General features: G+C 53.5%; 1 protein-coding gene across 1 annotated transcript in view; it reads right to left on the bottom strand.

Moving 5' to 3' along the window:
• Positions 1-395: 395 nt before the first annotated feature.
• KASH5 (KASH domain containing 5) overlaps positions 396-14,736 on the bottom strand; it is a 20,552-nt gene continuing 6,211 nt past the window's right edge. Inside the window, exons 7-19 of the mRNA XM_007463352.1 lie at positions 14,501-14,618; positions 14,113-14,163; positions 8,912-8,989; positions 8,590-8,646; positions 8,283-8,342; positions 7,233-7,297; positions 6,982-7,069; positions 6,676-6,798; positions 4,496-4,554; positions 2,649-2,694; positions 859-923; positions 656-772; positions 396-549 (exon numbers count right to left, since the gene is read on the bottom strand). Coding sequence (XP_007463414.1) covers positions 396-549; positions 656-772; positions 859-923; positions 2,649-2,694; positions 4,496-4,554; positions 6,676-6,798; positions 6,982-7,069; positions 7,233-7,297; positions 8,283-8,342; positions 8,590-8,646; positions 8,912-8,989; positions 14,113-14,163; positions 14,501-14,618 — 1,081 coding nt within the window. The remainder of the gene's footprint in view (positions 550-655; positions 773-858; positions 924-2,648; positions 2,695-4,495; positions 4,555-6,675; positions 6,799-6,981; positions 7,070-7,232; positions 7,298-8,282; positions 8,343-8,589; positions 8,647-8,911; positions 8,990-14,112; positions 14,164-14,500; positions 14,619-14,736) is intronic.

The following is a 14,736-nucleotide window of genomic DNA, read 5'->3' as shown; positions in this document are numbered from 1 at the left end:
AAGCTACAACACCTGCCACCTCCTGAGCACAGGGGAAGGGCCAAGAGAGTCACAGGGAATCACAGCATGCTGGTCCTGGTGCTATGGAGACTGAGCTGTGTGTCCACAACTGCCCTCCTCCAGACTTGTTTTGTGAGGGGAATATAACCCCTAGTGCTTAATCCATTATTGGTTGTGTTTTGCTATTGTTAAGAAATGTAGTTGTCAATGTTAAAAAAACAAGAGACTTCACATAAAAACCCAATACAGGGCTGTGGACCCTGGAGCACTGTATCTAGGGTCCCGGCAGTGGGATAATCCCAAATCACAGTGGCACACCCATGGGATTAACAGTAAAAAGAGCCCCAGTTAAATCACTGAACCAGACGCTGCTCTGAGGCGGCGGGATGCGTGCCTCACACTGGAGGTGGCTGGAGGTAGCAGAGCTGGAGGTGGGGCCAGGTGGGGGGCGGGGACTGGCCCAGCAGCCGGACCGAGAGCAGCAGCAGCAGCAGCAGCAGCAGCAGCAGGCCCAGGACTGGCGCCAGGATCAGCAGGTGCCGAGTGACTCTGTGGGGAGGCAGCACAGTGCTTGGGGGGCCCAGGGGAGCCCATGGTATCACGGCAGTGCCCTGTCTGACCATCACCCTCCTTCTGGAGACGCCTTGGGGTGCACCTGAGCTGCTGGGGGTGCAGGGGGCGCAGGCAGAGGTGGCCCCAGACTGGCCTCCTGACTGGGACCAGCTCCTTCACCACCGGCACCAGGGCTTGCTGCAGCTCCGGCTCTGAGGGCCTGCTGGGGGGAAAGGAAAGCAGGGCGATGGTGCTGGACTTTTTCTCTGCCCCCAAGTCCGCCCCCAGCCTCTTGGGTCCTGCTACCTCTCAGGGGGGCTTCCTGGGATGTCTCCAGGGTGTGAGTCTCCCAGAGGGATGGGGAGATCCATCTGGAAGGACAAAGGAGACAAACTTGAGACACCGGGTCCTAGATTGGGAGCGGTGCTAGGTTCAGCCCACTGGACAGAAGCGACCACATGGAAGGGGGTGGGACACAGTGGTTCAATGCGTGAGCCTCCCGCAGACACACTGCTGCGTTGGGCTCCCAGCTCTGCCAGTTTCCTGCTATGTGTCCCTTGGCACGTCACCCCATCTCTCCAGACCCCACTTTCTCCATGTGCTGGATGGGGATGATGACAGCACCCACCTCACAGGGCTGAAGTGGAGAATGAATGAGTGAATGTGGGCAAAAACCAAAAAATCAGGAGGCAGGCTCAGAACAGTGCCTGGCAGACAGTGAGCGTGCAATAACTGCGTGAGCTACTCAACATTATTATTTCCATCTTCCATCTGATTCTGGAAGTATACAGGCTCCTTGAGGGCAGAGACCCCATATTCTTGAGGAGCCCAGCCCTGGGCTGGGCCTAGTCCACCGTGGATACTCTTTTTTTTTTTTTTTTGTGCGTTGGGGGAGCCTCTCACTGTTGTGGCCTCTCCCGTTGCGAAGCACAGGCTCCAGACACGCAGGCTCAGCGGCCATGGCTCACGGGCCCAGCTGCTCCGCGGCATGTGGGATCCTCCCGGACTGGGGCACGAACCCGTGTCCCCTGCGTCGGCAGGCGGACTCTCAACCACTCCGCCACCAGGGAAGCCCCCATGTATACTCTTTGGGTCCATCTTCCTGCCCTGCGCCAGGCCCAGCAGGCGCTTTAAGATTAAAGCCCCAAATACTCCTCCCGACTCACTTTCCCACCTCATCCCCCGTGTCTTTCTGAAAGGGCATCCCCTCTGCAGATCTCAGGCTTTCCCACCCATGCCTTTGCTCTGTGGATGATGATATGGTAATAACAATAAGATAATAAATAAAGAGTTCCAAGAACACCAACCCCAGCCACTATCTTCACCACTGTCGCCTCCTGTGTGTCTGCTCTGTGCCAGGCACTTTATGACCTGATCCTTAACACTTATCCTCACCCTGAGAGCTGGGTAAAGATTGCTGTCACACTAGCCGCGAGGAAACTGAGGTGAGGCCACAGTCTCCATGGAAGGGAGCGTGGTGTGGTGGGAAAGAAGTGGGCTTGGGGTCAGGCTGCTCAGAGAGACCATGTTGGACGGTGTGGACCCTGAAGGGTCCCAGGTGCCTGGAACGGAGGCTGGCACACCTTCGGGGCTCACGGTTCTTATCTGAGGACTGCAGGCTTCTGACCTCGCCAAATTTCCTTCCCTCTCTTCCCTTGCCTAAGAATCAGGATTGTCACCTGCCACTTTGAGAAGCAAAGGAGCTGGTGTGGGTGGTACCAGGCGGGGCAGCTGTGAGAGGTGCGGTGCCCCAAAGGAGTTCTGGGGCTGGCCGGGGAGGGTACGGCCCTTCCTGAGTGTGGGCGCTTGTGCGTGTGCATTTTTGCAACCCGGGGGTGTAGCCACGTCTGTGGTGTAGCGGCTGCAGCCCTGTATGTGTGCTTGGGGGGTCCCCTGGGAACATTCTGGCCGCCCACTGGCCTGCAGCCTCCCTCTACAGCACCGTCTCCTCTCATTAGCTGCAGCGAGGGCATCGTTATCTCTTGGCCAAACTATTTTTCTGTCTGCCTGGGGGTGTGGGCAGGGGCTGGGGAGGAGCTGTGACTGCAGCAGCCTCATCTGAGGGCCTGCAGTGGATGGTGCTGGGGACTGCGTACCGTGACCGGGATCTCTGCTTCCTCTTCTTCCTCTCTTCTGGGCAACCTGGGGCGACAAGAAAGTTGCTGCAAGCATCTGTCTCCCCTGCCTGGTTCCCATTCGCCCGCTGTGTGGCAGAACCTTTAAAGGAGGGCTCTTAACATGGATGGGCACCATGGAGAGACCTGGAGGATATCCGGGAGTTTGCCAACAAGCAAACTGTTGCGAGTAGGTCTCAGCATCTGTATTTTTTCAGGGGAATTTTCACCAAATTCTCCAGAGTATGTGACTCCTACAGGGTCAGGGGCCTCTCCACCTCATTGGCTTTCTCAGCTGCTACTTTCCCAGCTGATCCCCCAGCCGATCAGAGGCTTCTGGTTCTCTCACACCCAAAACACCAGAGACTCAGATCTCTCTGGGACCCCACCCCCTGGCCCAGCTTCCTGCCTGGGGGGTTGGGCCATTTTCAGTCAGTCTCGGTCTTACTGGGTCTTCTTTGAGAACTGGGACTCCAGCTCAGACTTCCTTGACTCCAGAACCCAACTGTGTGGGCCCTGCCCCCATCCCAAATCATTTCTCTTAAGTGTGCAAGCTCCAGCCTCTGCGCCTCCTATGGTCACAGCTGTCTGAGCTCCTGAAATGCCTCTCTGGGGACTCAGGCCTCAAGCTGGCCAGCCCTCACGTCCCTTGGAGACCCAGAGGTCCACAACACCTGCCAACCACCTTCGCTGGGGATCAGGGATCCAGCCTTCCAGCCTTAGCTACCAGCTTCAGGCCCAACACCCTCAGGATACAGCTGTTTCCTCAACTCCCAACCAATCCAGGCTCGAGGGCCCCAGCCTCTGCCCCAGTCAGACACACAGCTGTCCGATCCTCTGGGACTTCTATTCGGGGACCCCCAGCCCCTCTCTCAAGGTCCAAGCTGTCGCCCCTGGTCAAGTCTAGGGGTCACAGGATTCAACACTTCCCTCGCTCCCAGCTTCCCAATCTGTGGATCATACTGCCCCTGCCCACCTCACCCTGCTCGGATGTCCAGCCCCTACGCCAGCCCTTGTCCCCGCTGCTGCTCAGCCCCCTCTTCCATTCCCTGGTGATGCAGGGGGAGGTCACAGCTCCAGGGCCCCCATCCTGCCCAATCTCAGCTTTCCCAGACAAGTCCAATTAGAGGCCGCGGCAGGCAGCCTCATTAGTTGCCGCAGCTGGGAGACTGCAAGAGGGGAGGGGGGACAGAGAGGCACCACAGGAAGGCAGAGGCCCCATGGAGGAGGGTGGGCCCAGACATCTAGTGCTTTCTCTATCCTCAGAGGCTGTACATGAGCCTCGTAACAGTCGGTAACAATCACAGGGCATGGGCTCACTCCACCCCATCACAAAGTAACCGAGCTGGGATCTCAACCCAGGCTGTCTGATTCCAGAGCCCCTGATGATCTCTCAACTGTCTGGCTGCTCTCCTGGGGCACAGTCTTGGTCTCATTCATCCCAGGGCTCCCTGGAGGCCTTGGGAGAGGTGTGTTCAGTGACAGTGACTTAGTGACTGAGCTGTCCCATCTGCCTGACAACTGTCTTCTTGTCTAAGGGCCTCCTATACGAATACCACTCTTAAAGGACCCCAAGCAGGGCCTCCTCCAAAAGTATTTCCCCCAGGTGGGGTTGGGTGCTGGATGTCCTTCTGGAAAGATCAGGGTCTGAGGGCAGGGCTGGGTTTCACTCATCCTGCTCTGCAGGCCCAGGGTGGCCTCAGCATGAATGAACGAGGAAATGAGTGATGCACTCTCTCAGGGCTCTTCCAGGCCTTGTACTCTAGCCATCTGAGAGTTGGCGTCAGCTAGAGGCAGAGGGATGGCTCAGGGAGGACCAATCTTCTTACCACATTGATCGCTCCTTCCTTCCTTCATGAGGGTAGGCAGGCTCTCCCTGGAAGTTTCTCTGTGGGAAAGAAAAGCTTAGGTCTCCCAGGCTGCAACACCTGCCAAGAATTCACCACCTGCTTCTAAGACCTGCCCTCCTCTTGGGCCCCCCTTGAGGATGGCTCTATCATCCCTCCAGGAGCAGAAGCCAGAAACAGGACAGTTGTTCCACCAAGCCCCTTTCTCCTTCAGGACACAGGAGTTCAGGACCCCTGCACCTCTCGCACTCCTACAAGCCTCTCACACTCATCTGGGCCCCAAAGAGGCTCAACGTTTTCCTTCCAACACTCTTCTCCTCCCAAATTCCCAGTCATGGGGACGCAGGTCCCCCTCCATTTTCCCTGGAGACATCCATCCTTGCCTGTGGTCTCAGCCACCAACTCGACACTTTTCTAAATACATCCCTGAGCTCCAGCCTTGTGCACCCACTGCCCCTGAGAAGCACCCCCCTATCCCTCAGGGTGCTTACCTCAGAGGGTTGCAAGCTAAGTTCAGCGTCTGTCTGTCTACTCCCTTCCCGGAATCCAGCGCCCTCAACCCCACTGTCAGCAAGTCGGCAGCTCTGTCCCCCTGCCCCAATTCTCTCTGCCTGTCCCTTTTTCTCTATCCCAAGGCCCTAGTCTGGCTCAACCTTCACCCTCTACCTCTGGATCACTGCCCCAGCCTCCTCCCTGGCCTCCCAGGCTCTCAGCCTCCAGTCAGTCCCCATGTGGCCTCAGAGGGGTCTTTCTACATCCAGAGCTGACCTGCCCCTCCCTACCCTCAGCCTTCCTGTGGCTTGATGGAGAAAAGCACAACCTCTCAGCTTCATTGACAGGGAATTCCTTTCATTATCCAGCCAGACCTCATCTCTCATTAGTCACCTCCAACTGCCCTCTGCTCCACAAACATATTATGTGGTTTCATGCTCTCACATCCTTGCATTTACTGTTCCCACTGCCTGGAAGACCTCTCCTTTCTCACACCACTTAACTTCTCTCTTTCTTCAAAATAAACTCGTGTCAGTTTCCCTGTGATATCTCCTTCAGTCGCCTACCCAACATGGAAACTCTCTTCTCGAGGCTCCCACAGGGCCCGCCGCCCACTTCTAGCACGTGGATCATCCTGCATTGGGATGGCCTGATTGCATGATCTCTACCAGGCCTTGAGCGCTGGAGGATCCAGGCCCTGAATGACTCCGCTCTGTATCCCCAGGAGCCAGCGCAGGCCGCACCTGGAGGTCCGGGTCAGCCTTCCTCTCCAGGAGGCAACGGACCGCTCTCAGCAGAAGCTCGCTCTAATTTACACTTCCCCCGAGGAGCGTGGCTCCGCCCCCCACAAGCTGTGTGATCTCCCTCTGAGCCTCAGTTTCCCATGAGTAACAGGATGAAGGATGAGGGTGCCTAAACCTCGCAGAGGCAGTGGAAGAGGTCAGTGAGGAATCCAACAGGAGTGCTGGTGTCAAAGAGAAACAGAAGCTTCTCTCAACTCAGGGAAAAAGTGAACAGAGAAACGAGTTTGTCTTTTAAGGATGATGAACAGCTTTGAAGCAGTGTAATTTTCAAGACAATACAGCGTTGTTACAGAGCTGTTAGCAATATTTCCTTTAAAAAAAGGAGTTCTGGCACTAACAACTTAAAATCTCACTTTTCAGCTGTGGACACTGAAGATGAGTTATCTTCGTTGTTTCAAACAACGTTTGAAATATTGTTCAGGTAATTACAGAAGTCATAAAACAATGGCTATTGTTGAATTCAAGATTACATAGAGGGCTTGTTAAGTTTTTCCTAAAGGTGACATATTCAAAAGGTAAATGCTTACTGTACCTTTATGGTGTCAAGAAGAACAATTCACTTACTCCCTTCCTACTGTAGTCCCATTTAAAATAAGGTGATTCCTGACAGTGTATTTGAAATAAGGACAACAACCACTAGCATGCAATTTGTGCGTTTGCTTTGTTCACTTTTGTCTTCCACACCAGCAGGCCAGTCCCTAGAGGGCAGGGGTGGTGTCCTGTCTGTCTGGGGGCTCCTTGGCCAGCACCCAGCAGGCCCTCAGTCAACATCTGTCTATGAGATGGGGAACAGTGAAGGCACATGGTGTCCCAGGCCCCTCTCCCGGCCCCTGGATCCGGTGGTCTCAGAGTCCCTCCTGTGCTCACCTGCCCCCCACTTGGGGCTTCAGGTGGAAAGTCAGCTTCCTCATTGGTCTCATTGATGACCTCCTCCCACTGCCACACACCACACAAAGGGTTGGAGAGATCGGCGGCTGCCACTTCTTTTTTCTGGGGGAGAAGAAGTTGTTTCTGAGGCCAGGGAGGGTCAGATTAAGGCAGAAGACAGGTCAGAGCGGGGATGGAGACGGGCTGAGGCGTGAGGATGGGAGGTGGAAAGAAGGTGGTGTGAGAGGGCTGGGTCAGAGTTGCCGCTGGCGGTGGGTCAGGGTGTTCTGGGGGTGTCAGGCCCACCTGCCGAATGGCCTGGATCTCCACACCCAGCGATGGTCGTGGCAGCTTGGTCCAGTCCACACTCCTCACCTGAGCCCCTTCGCGTAGCCTGGCCACACAGTCAGGACAGGGAAGGCTGCCTCCATGCCTGCCCACCACCTGTCCGTCAGCCTATGCTGGGGTTGCTGTCCTGCCCACCTTGGGGCTGGAGGCCAGGGGTCCCTGTCCTGGGGCTCCCCTCCTGCCTCCTCCACCCCTGCCATTCCACTCACTCATCCAGACCCTCATGGGTCTGACTCAGCTGCTCCTCCAGGTATGAAATTTCCAGCCTCAGTTCCTGCAAAGGAAGAAGTGGGGGACCCCTGGGTCTCCATTTTTCCCCACCCTCCATGCCTGGGCTCCTCTTCCAAGGTCAGTTCCACTCCTGTGACTTCTTGGGGCTCCTCCAGACACATTGCCAAGGGAGAAGGGGAAGAAACAGCGACAGAAACTTAGGAAGCCAAAGAGAGGCAAAGAGCAACAGGAACCCAGAAGGTAACCTATCAGTCAGGAAAATTAAGAAAAGGAAGGCAGAGATAGAGACACATGGAAAAACGAGAGAAACAGAAACAGATTCACAGAGAGGCAGGAGACACACGGGGTGCAAGAGACTCTGAAGACGAGGTATAGAGAGAGGAGTCGCCTCAGGAGACAGAGGGACTAGACCCAGAGAGAGGCCGAGACAAGAATCTAAGCAAGCCTGGCAGAGATACAGAAATAGGAGGAGGGGAGATGTGGTGAGAAGTCACCCACAGAGAATGAAAGTGGATGGGAGGGATTTCCCTGGTGGTATAGTGGTTAAGAATCTGCCTTCCAATGCAGGGGACGTGGGTTCGATCCCTCGTTGGGGAACTAAGATCCCACCTGCCGCAGGGCAACTAAGTCTGTGTGCCACAGCTACTGAGCCTGCGTGCTCCGGAGCCTGCACACCACAACTAGAGAGAAGCCTGCGTGCCACAACTAGAGAAGCCCGTGTGCCGCAACAAAGACCCCGTGTGCTGCAACTAAGACCCAACATAGCCAAATAAATAAATAAGTAAATATTTTTTTAAAAAAAGGAATGTGGGTAGGAGATGGAGATAGAGAGAGAGAAAGGAAGGAACAGAGGAAAAGTGAAAAGGCAGAGAGAGACAGAGAGGGAGAGAGACACACAGTCAAACAGTAGCGATGGGAGAAACAAGACGTGGAGACTTGGAAAAAGATCAACAGAGACAGGAGGAGGCAGCAAATCCCAGAGATGGCAAAAGAGAAGTCGGGAGAGTGGGGCCAGGCCAGTGGGTTACCTGGATTGTGGTTCTGTACTCCTCCAAGGTCTTGGCCAGACTCTCCGCGTGGCGAGTGCGCTGGGAAAGCCCAAAGCTGACTGAGACTGGGCCCAGCCCCGCAAAGACGCTGAGGCTGGGTGTTGGGGGGACAGGCGGGGTGGGCTTGGGGGAAGAACTAGGGCCTGAGGGAGAGCACCAGTTTCCCGGGAACCACTTTGATCTCTACTGGCTAATTATCCAAGGATTACAGCCAAGCAGGACTTCCCTTTGCAGACTCAGGGCAGGAGACACACAGAAGGCAAATGTTTTCCCCCAGCCCCCTCACCTCGGAGAGGATGGCGTCTCGCTGGCAAATGAGGTGTTCACACTCGTAGAGCTGCCGCTGCCAAGGAAGGAGCCCATCCATCTGTCTGGCCTGCCCTCCCTGGCCTGCCCACTCTCCTGAGCCCCTCTCCTCAACCTCCCTCCATGTCTCTGGACATCAGCTACACCGAGGGAGGTTTCAGCTGAGTTGCCCACGGGCTCTGGGAACCTGACGGCTTGACTGAAGTCCCTGATCTCACCAGACCACAGGGGCTGAAACTGGTGATGGTAAAAATGGCCTCGGGGTGGTAGGAAGTTGTCAAGGTGCTAGGGAGGGGTGGCACCTTCAAAGCATCTTTCTCCGTGGCCAGCTCCTCACTCCTCCTTTTCACTCCATCCTGCTCAGCCAACAGCTTCTCGTTCTGAAAGAAGGGACCCTGGTCACATTCACTTCAGCAAATTAATATTTGCATGTTAATATTCATAGCTGACATTTGCTGAGCACTTGATGTGCCTCGGGCCTCATGCTCAGCACTGTCTATCTTTTAGCCCATTTAATCCTTCCAACCATCCTATGGGATCTCAGCTTTGATTTGTGGATGAAAAATCAAAATAGAGCTGCAAAAATGGAGATAAGATAAGATGCATGGGGTGGCTGTGAGGATTAAATGAGCTAATTATTATTGCTAATAGTTACTGAACACCTTGCCAGTGTTAGCTTATTTCTTATGCCCTATTTTAAAGATAAAGATGGGAATTCCCTGGCAGTCCATGGTGAAGTCTCCACACTCTCACTGCTGAGGGCCTGGGTTCAATCTCTGGTTGGGGAGCTAAGATCCCACAAGCTGCGGGGCACAGCCCCCCAAAAAAATACCAGTATGATGAACCCCCATTATCCATCACCCAATTTCAATAATCATATACATTCTCCCCGTTTATTTCGTCTATATTTTTCAAATTTTTTGTTTTGTTTTGTTTAACCAGAGTATTTTAAAGTAAACCCCAGGCATCATATTATTTCACCTGTAACTACTCCAGCATTTGTATTTTCTACTTGAGGACTTTTCCTGTAGTAAAACCACAATACAATGATCACTCTTAACAAAATTAATCATAATTCCTTAATATCATCGCACACCCAGTGCTCTTTTTTGGTTTCGGTTGTCTCACAAATGTCTTTTCACGTCTAGCTTCTTTTTTTTTTTTTTTTTTTTTTTTTTTTTTTTTTTTTTTTTTTTAAAGTTAGGTTATTTGTAATCTTTCTTTTCCTTAATGTAAGCATTTATAATTATAAACTTCCCTCTTAGAACTGCTTTTGTTGCATCCCATAAGTTTTAGTGTGTTGTGTTTCCATTTGTGTTTCTTTCAAGCTATTTTTTTTTTTTTTCTTGCGTTATGCGGACCTCTCACTGTTGTGGCCTCTCCCATTTGCGGAGCACAGGCTCCGGACGCGCAGGCTCAGTGGCCATGGCTCACGGGCCCAGCCGCTCCGCGGCATGTGGGATCTTCCCGAAACGGGGCACGAACCCGCGTCTCCTGCATCAGCAGGCGGACTCTCAAGCACTGCGCCACCAGGGAAGCCCCCACGTCTAGCTTCTTTGAATGAGGATCTAAACAAGGTCCACCACGGCTTTTGGTTGAAACGTCCCATTTCTTTTCATCTGACAGTGATCCCCAACCTCCCCAGTCCTGGCACTTTTTCAGGTCCTTCATTTGTAGAAGAAACCAGGTCATTTGTCCTGTAGAATTGGTGCCTTTGGATTTGCATTACTGTGTTCCTGTTCCCTGTGCAGGATGTTTACCATGCTCTTCCCCGCTCATTATTTCCTATAAACTGGTGGGTAGGTCCAGGGCCTCACAGACTCCTGTTTAATTTTTGGAAGGAAGATTTCATGGATACGCTATATGCGTTATACTGTGCCTTTCAGGAAGAATGTAAAATCTGGCTGTCCCAATTATTAATTTTTACACTGTCATCATCCCCAGTTTTACAGAAGAAATTAAGGATTGGCGTGGCTGAGAAACTTGGCCACGGTCACGTGGAGAGTAAGTGGACTCAAACCCAAATCTGATTCCGAATCCTGCACCTTTAACTCCCAGACTCCTCTGAGCCAGATGCAGCCCTGGATGAGAATGGGGAACGAGTTTCGTCCCTCGTAACTGGAGGTGGAGACCGACACAGAAGCAGATGATAATACACAAGGTGGGCCTAGGGCCCTGGGCCTTGTGGGAGCCCAGGCTTTGCAAGGAGGCCGTAGTGGGTCCGAGTCCTCAAGGGTAAAGAGAGTTATCTGCGAAAACAAGGGGGCTGGGAGAGGGCAGCCCACGCCAGCCACAAAATGGGATTTGAGAATAAAACGGACCAAATTCCAGTCTAGAGCTTCCAGGCACCAAAAACCTAGCAAGTTGCGCTGAATTTTGACATGAGGCAGTCACTGGGGAAAGCATTTCGGGAGCACGGAGGCAGTCGACTTTCCTTGGCCACATCCCTCCTCCTGGCGCCCCTAGGGATACCAAGGCCAGCTCCCCCACCTCACTCCAGCCTGGCTCAGCTCCAAGCCCTCCATCAGCCGCCTTCTCCCCCTCTCAGGCTCAGCGGGCCTGGGCTGCCAGGTGAAGGGCAGAGGAAGGACGGGCCAGGAATGCTGTGTCAACATCTGTCCACCTGGTCAGGATTTACAGGCTGGATCCTGGGCCACTCGGCAGGGAACCTGGTTACTCAGCCGCTCCTGCCTTCTTCTGCAGTAACCTGAGCCCTGCTCTGTACGTTCTTGTAGGAAAGCTGAGTGTCCCTTACTCCAGCGTTATTCTACTGTAACTTGAGAACTTGATCTATAGATGGTCTGTAGGCAGCTGCTGAGAAGGGAAAGGTGGGGGAAGGGAACCAAGAATAGCTTGTTTATCAAGCATGTAGGATGTCCCAGGCGCTGCTCAAGGCACTTGACCTGGCACAGGCCTTCTGGGCCAGGAGGAGGCAGAGACTGCCGGCTGCCATTCACCCTGCTTATTCCCTCTCCTACTTTCCTTGGGGGTCCACTATCCACGCGGGCAGGTGGGTCCCAGCCGCAGTTCTGGAGGTGAATTAAGATGGAAATCTCAGCAGATTCAGGACAGATACCCGGCTGGTTAGCTAACCCAGCAGTCATTCTCACCCCCTCTCACTCGTTTGCCTCCCACTCCAGAGGCTGAGGAAGGTCAGATATTATCCCAGCCTCTCTTGTCATGTAATCCAGTGAGCTGTGAGAGGAGTCTGCTGGTGTGGGGGTGGAGTGGAGGTGCTCCTGGAAAAATGTTTCCTTCTTATGAAGAGAAAGAGCCGTGAGAGGAGCATTTGTCCTTCTTTGTCCTGCTTTGAGTGAGAATGCGAGGTCTGGAGCTGTTGCAGCCATCTGTGATCCTGAGGCCACAGGCAGACAAACAAGTCAAAAAGCTGCCAAACCAGCCCAGAACCTTCAAAACCTCTTGTTAAGTTAATTAGTGTCCTTCAGACTGAAGCCACCTGTTCTTCGGTCCTTTCTTCTTCCGAGCTGAAAGTATCCCAGACCTATCCGTGGCTGTGTTATCCATGCCAGGGAGTGGTTTGGCTATAATCATTTGATGTCACTTTAGCCAATGATATATGAGAGGGAGGTCCTGTCATGGGGCTTCAGGGAAAGTTTCTTCTTGTTCTTAAAAAGAGATGTTTTGGGGGAGGGGGTGGGATGAATTGGGAGATTGGGATTGACATATATACACTAATATGTATAAAATAGATAACCAATGAGAACCTGCTGTATAGCACAGGGAACTCTACGGCACTTTGCTGTACGGTAGAAATCAACACAACGTTGTAAAACAACTATACCCCAATAAAAGAGATGTTCTGGAAGAAACAGTCACATCCTGTCTGCACCCCATGCTTCACACCATGGCAGCCATCCTGCAGCGAGATTCCCATTGTCCCAACAGAGGGAATTTTCATGGAAGAGCCAGGGAATGACAGTGGAAAATTTTTGGGTTTACGTGTAAAAGCCATAATACAGACATAGGACAAAGAGATTTGGGAGGATCAGGCAGAATGAGTATTACTGCCTGGACTGGGCAGAGATCCTCAGTGCTGGAGGAGGAGTTCAGAAAGAGTCAAAGAAGAGAACAACAGAGTGAATATGGGCCCTGAGGCCAGTCCCAAGTCCCAGGTTAGACGGCTGGACAGGATGGATGCAGTTGAACCACAGAACCTCTGGAACATCTGGGAATCTGAGAAAGGTGTTTCCCAGCTCAGTCTGTGAAGCAGCAAGGTGTGTGAAAAATAGAACAGAGATGGCTATGTGAGGAGCTGAGGCACAGAAGGCCCAGTGAGGCCCCTATAGACACAAAGTCACAGGAAAGGAGCTAAACCTCCTCTGTGCCCCTAAAAGGGTGTGGAGGAACCCCAGTGGCATTTGTGGGTTGTGGGGTTCCGACGAGGGCTACCACCAGCAGATGCAGTGAGGACAGTACATCCAGAGACCAGAAGGCAATGTCAGCCCCGCAGTGGATGCCAGCGTGCAGTGGTGACTAAGGCTAAGGACCAGATGGGACAACGAACATCAGTCTGTGACCAGCAGAGAGAACAGACATTGACTGAGGAGCACTGAGATGCTGCATAGATCTCCAGCAACTTAGATGCCACCTTCCGTGCGGGCTTTATTTCCACCTAAAAGGAGTAGGTGGACCCAGAATTAACTAAGACGATGTTTTCTGTCTCAGAATGGGGCTCGAATCAGCCCTGAGGTTGGACTGGGCCTCTTCATGCTATGTGCTAGGCTCTGGGCTAAAACTGGCCATTTAATCCCCATAACAATCCTGACGAACAGATACCCTTCTCTCCTGTTATTAGAGAATAAAACTATGGCTCAGAAAGGGCATGTCACATGCCTAAAGGTTGTCTGTTGTGTAAGTGGCAGAGATGGGATTTGTTTTTTTTGTTGTTGTTCGTGCTGTGCAGCATGCAGGATCTTAGTTCCCCAACCAGGGATCGAACCCGTGTCCCCTGCAGCGGAAGCTCAGAGTCCTAACCACTGGACTGCCAGGGGATTCCCAGAGACGGGATTTGAATCAGGGTTGACTTTAAGGCCTGTGCTCTTTCCATCATAAAAAGTATGAACAACACTAGCTATCTTCTAGTGAGCTCTTTCCATGTGTCCTGCCTTGTACCTAGCATCCTCTTGTTTAAATCTCACACAATCCAACCAGGGAGATTCCATTATTTTTCCCTTTCTCGCAGGTGAGGGCACTGAGGCACAGAGAAGGGCAGACTGGCCCATGCTCATGCAGGCAGCCGCACTGTCACCGGGAGCCCGCCCCATGCCCCACCCTCTTACCGACTGCGGCGGTCCTCACGTGCAGCCAGCCGTGTGACCTTCAGGGACATTCACACATTGGGATTGGGCTTCAGAGGTCTCCCTCACCAGACTGAAGGGTGTTTGCTGCAGGCGGCTGGGGGTGTTTGGGGCAGCAGTGGGTAGGGCAGGGAGATCCTGAGGACTGGGGAAGGGGTGGGGGTGGGCACTGGGCCTCAGCTCACCTCCTCCTGCAGACTCTCTATCTCAGCCACCAGCTGCTGCTGCTCCTTTTCCTGACCGAGCCCAGAGAGAGAACAAAGCCTTCTTTTCAGGCCTCCTTGCCCCCAGATTGCCCTTTTTCCACCCCTGGGCACACAACTTGGGTCTGGGTCACTGAGGAGCAGGGCCGGGGGAATGCATCTGGGGAGCCCTGCTGACTGCTGCTGTCCCCTTTGTCATGAGAGGGATGGCAAGTAGATCCGGATCCAAAGTCTGGGGAGCAGGGCCTGGACTGAGGGAGGAAGCCTGGGTGACCTCTGCCCTTTCCCACTCCATAGTCAGTCTCTGTTGCTCAGACTCCAAGATAGTAGGAAGAAGAGTGCACCTTTGTGCCCCTTGCCAGAAACCCACCTTCTGCCGGGCTTGGGCCAGAAGGCCGCGATTCTGTTCCTCCAGGCTCTTGGCCAGAGTCTTCAGGTCCTCCAGTTCCTCATCCACGGCCTTGGCAAACTGCAGAGCCTGTTGGGTACTGAGTGGGGGCGGGGGCAGGTGGGCCACATGGGAGAGAGGAAGACAGAGATCACAGATGTAGATCCCCTCAGAGCAACAGAGAAATCCCAGACAGAGACCCAGAGAGAAAAGGAGGG

Source organism: Lipotes vexillifer, unplaced genomic scaffold (assembly GCF_000442215.2).
Source record: "Lipotes vexillifer unplaced genomic scaffold, Lipotes_vexillifer_v1.1 scaffold802, whole genome shotgun sequence".
Lineage (NCBI taxonomy): Eukaryota > Metazoa > Chordata > Mammalia > Artiodactyla > Lipotidae > Lipotes > Lipotes vexillifer.
Note: the sequence above shows the minus strand (reverse complement) of the source record. Positions and strands in the feature narration are given on the sequence as shown.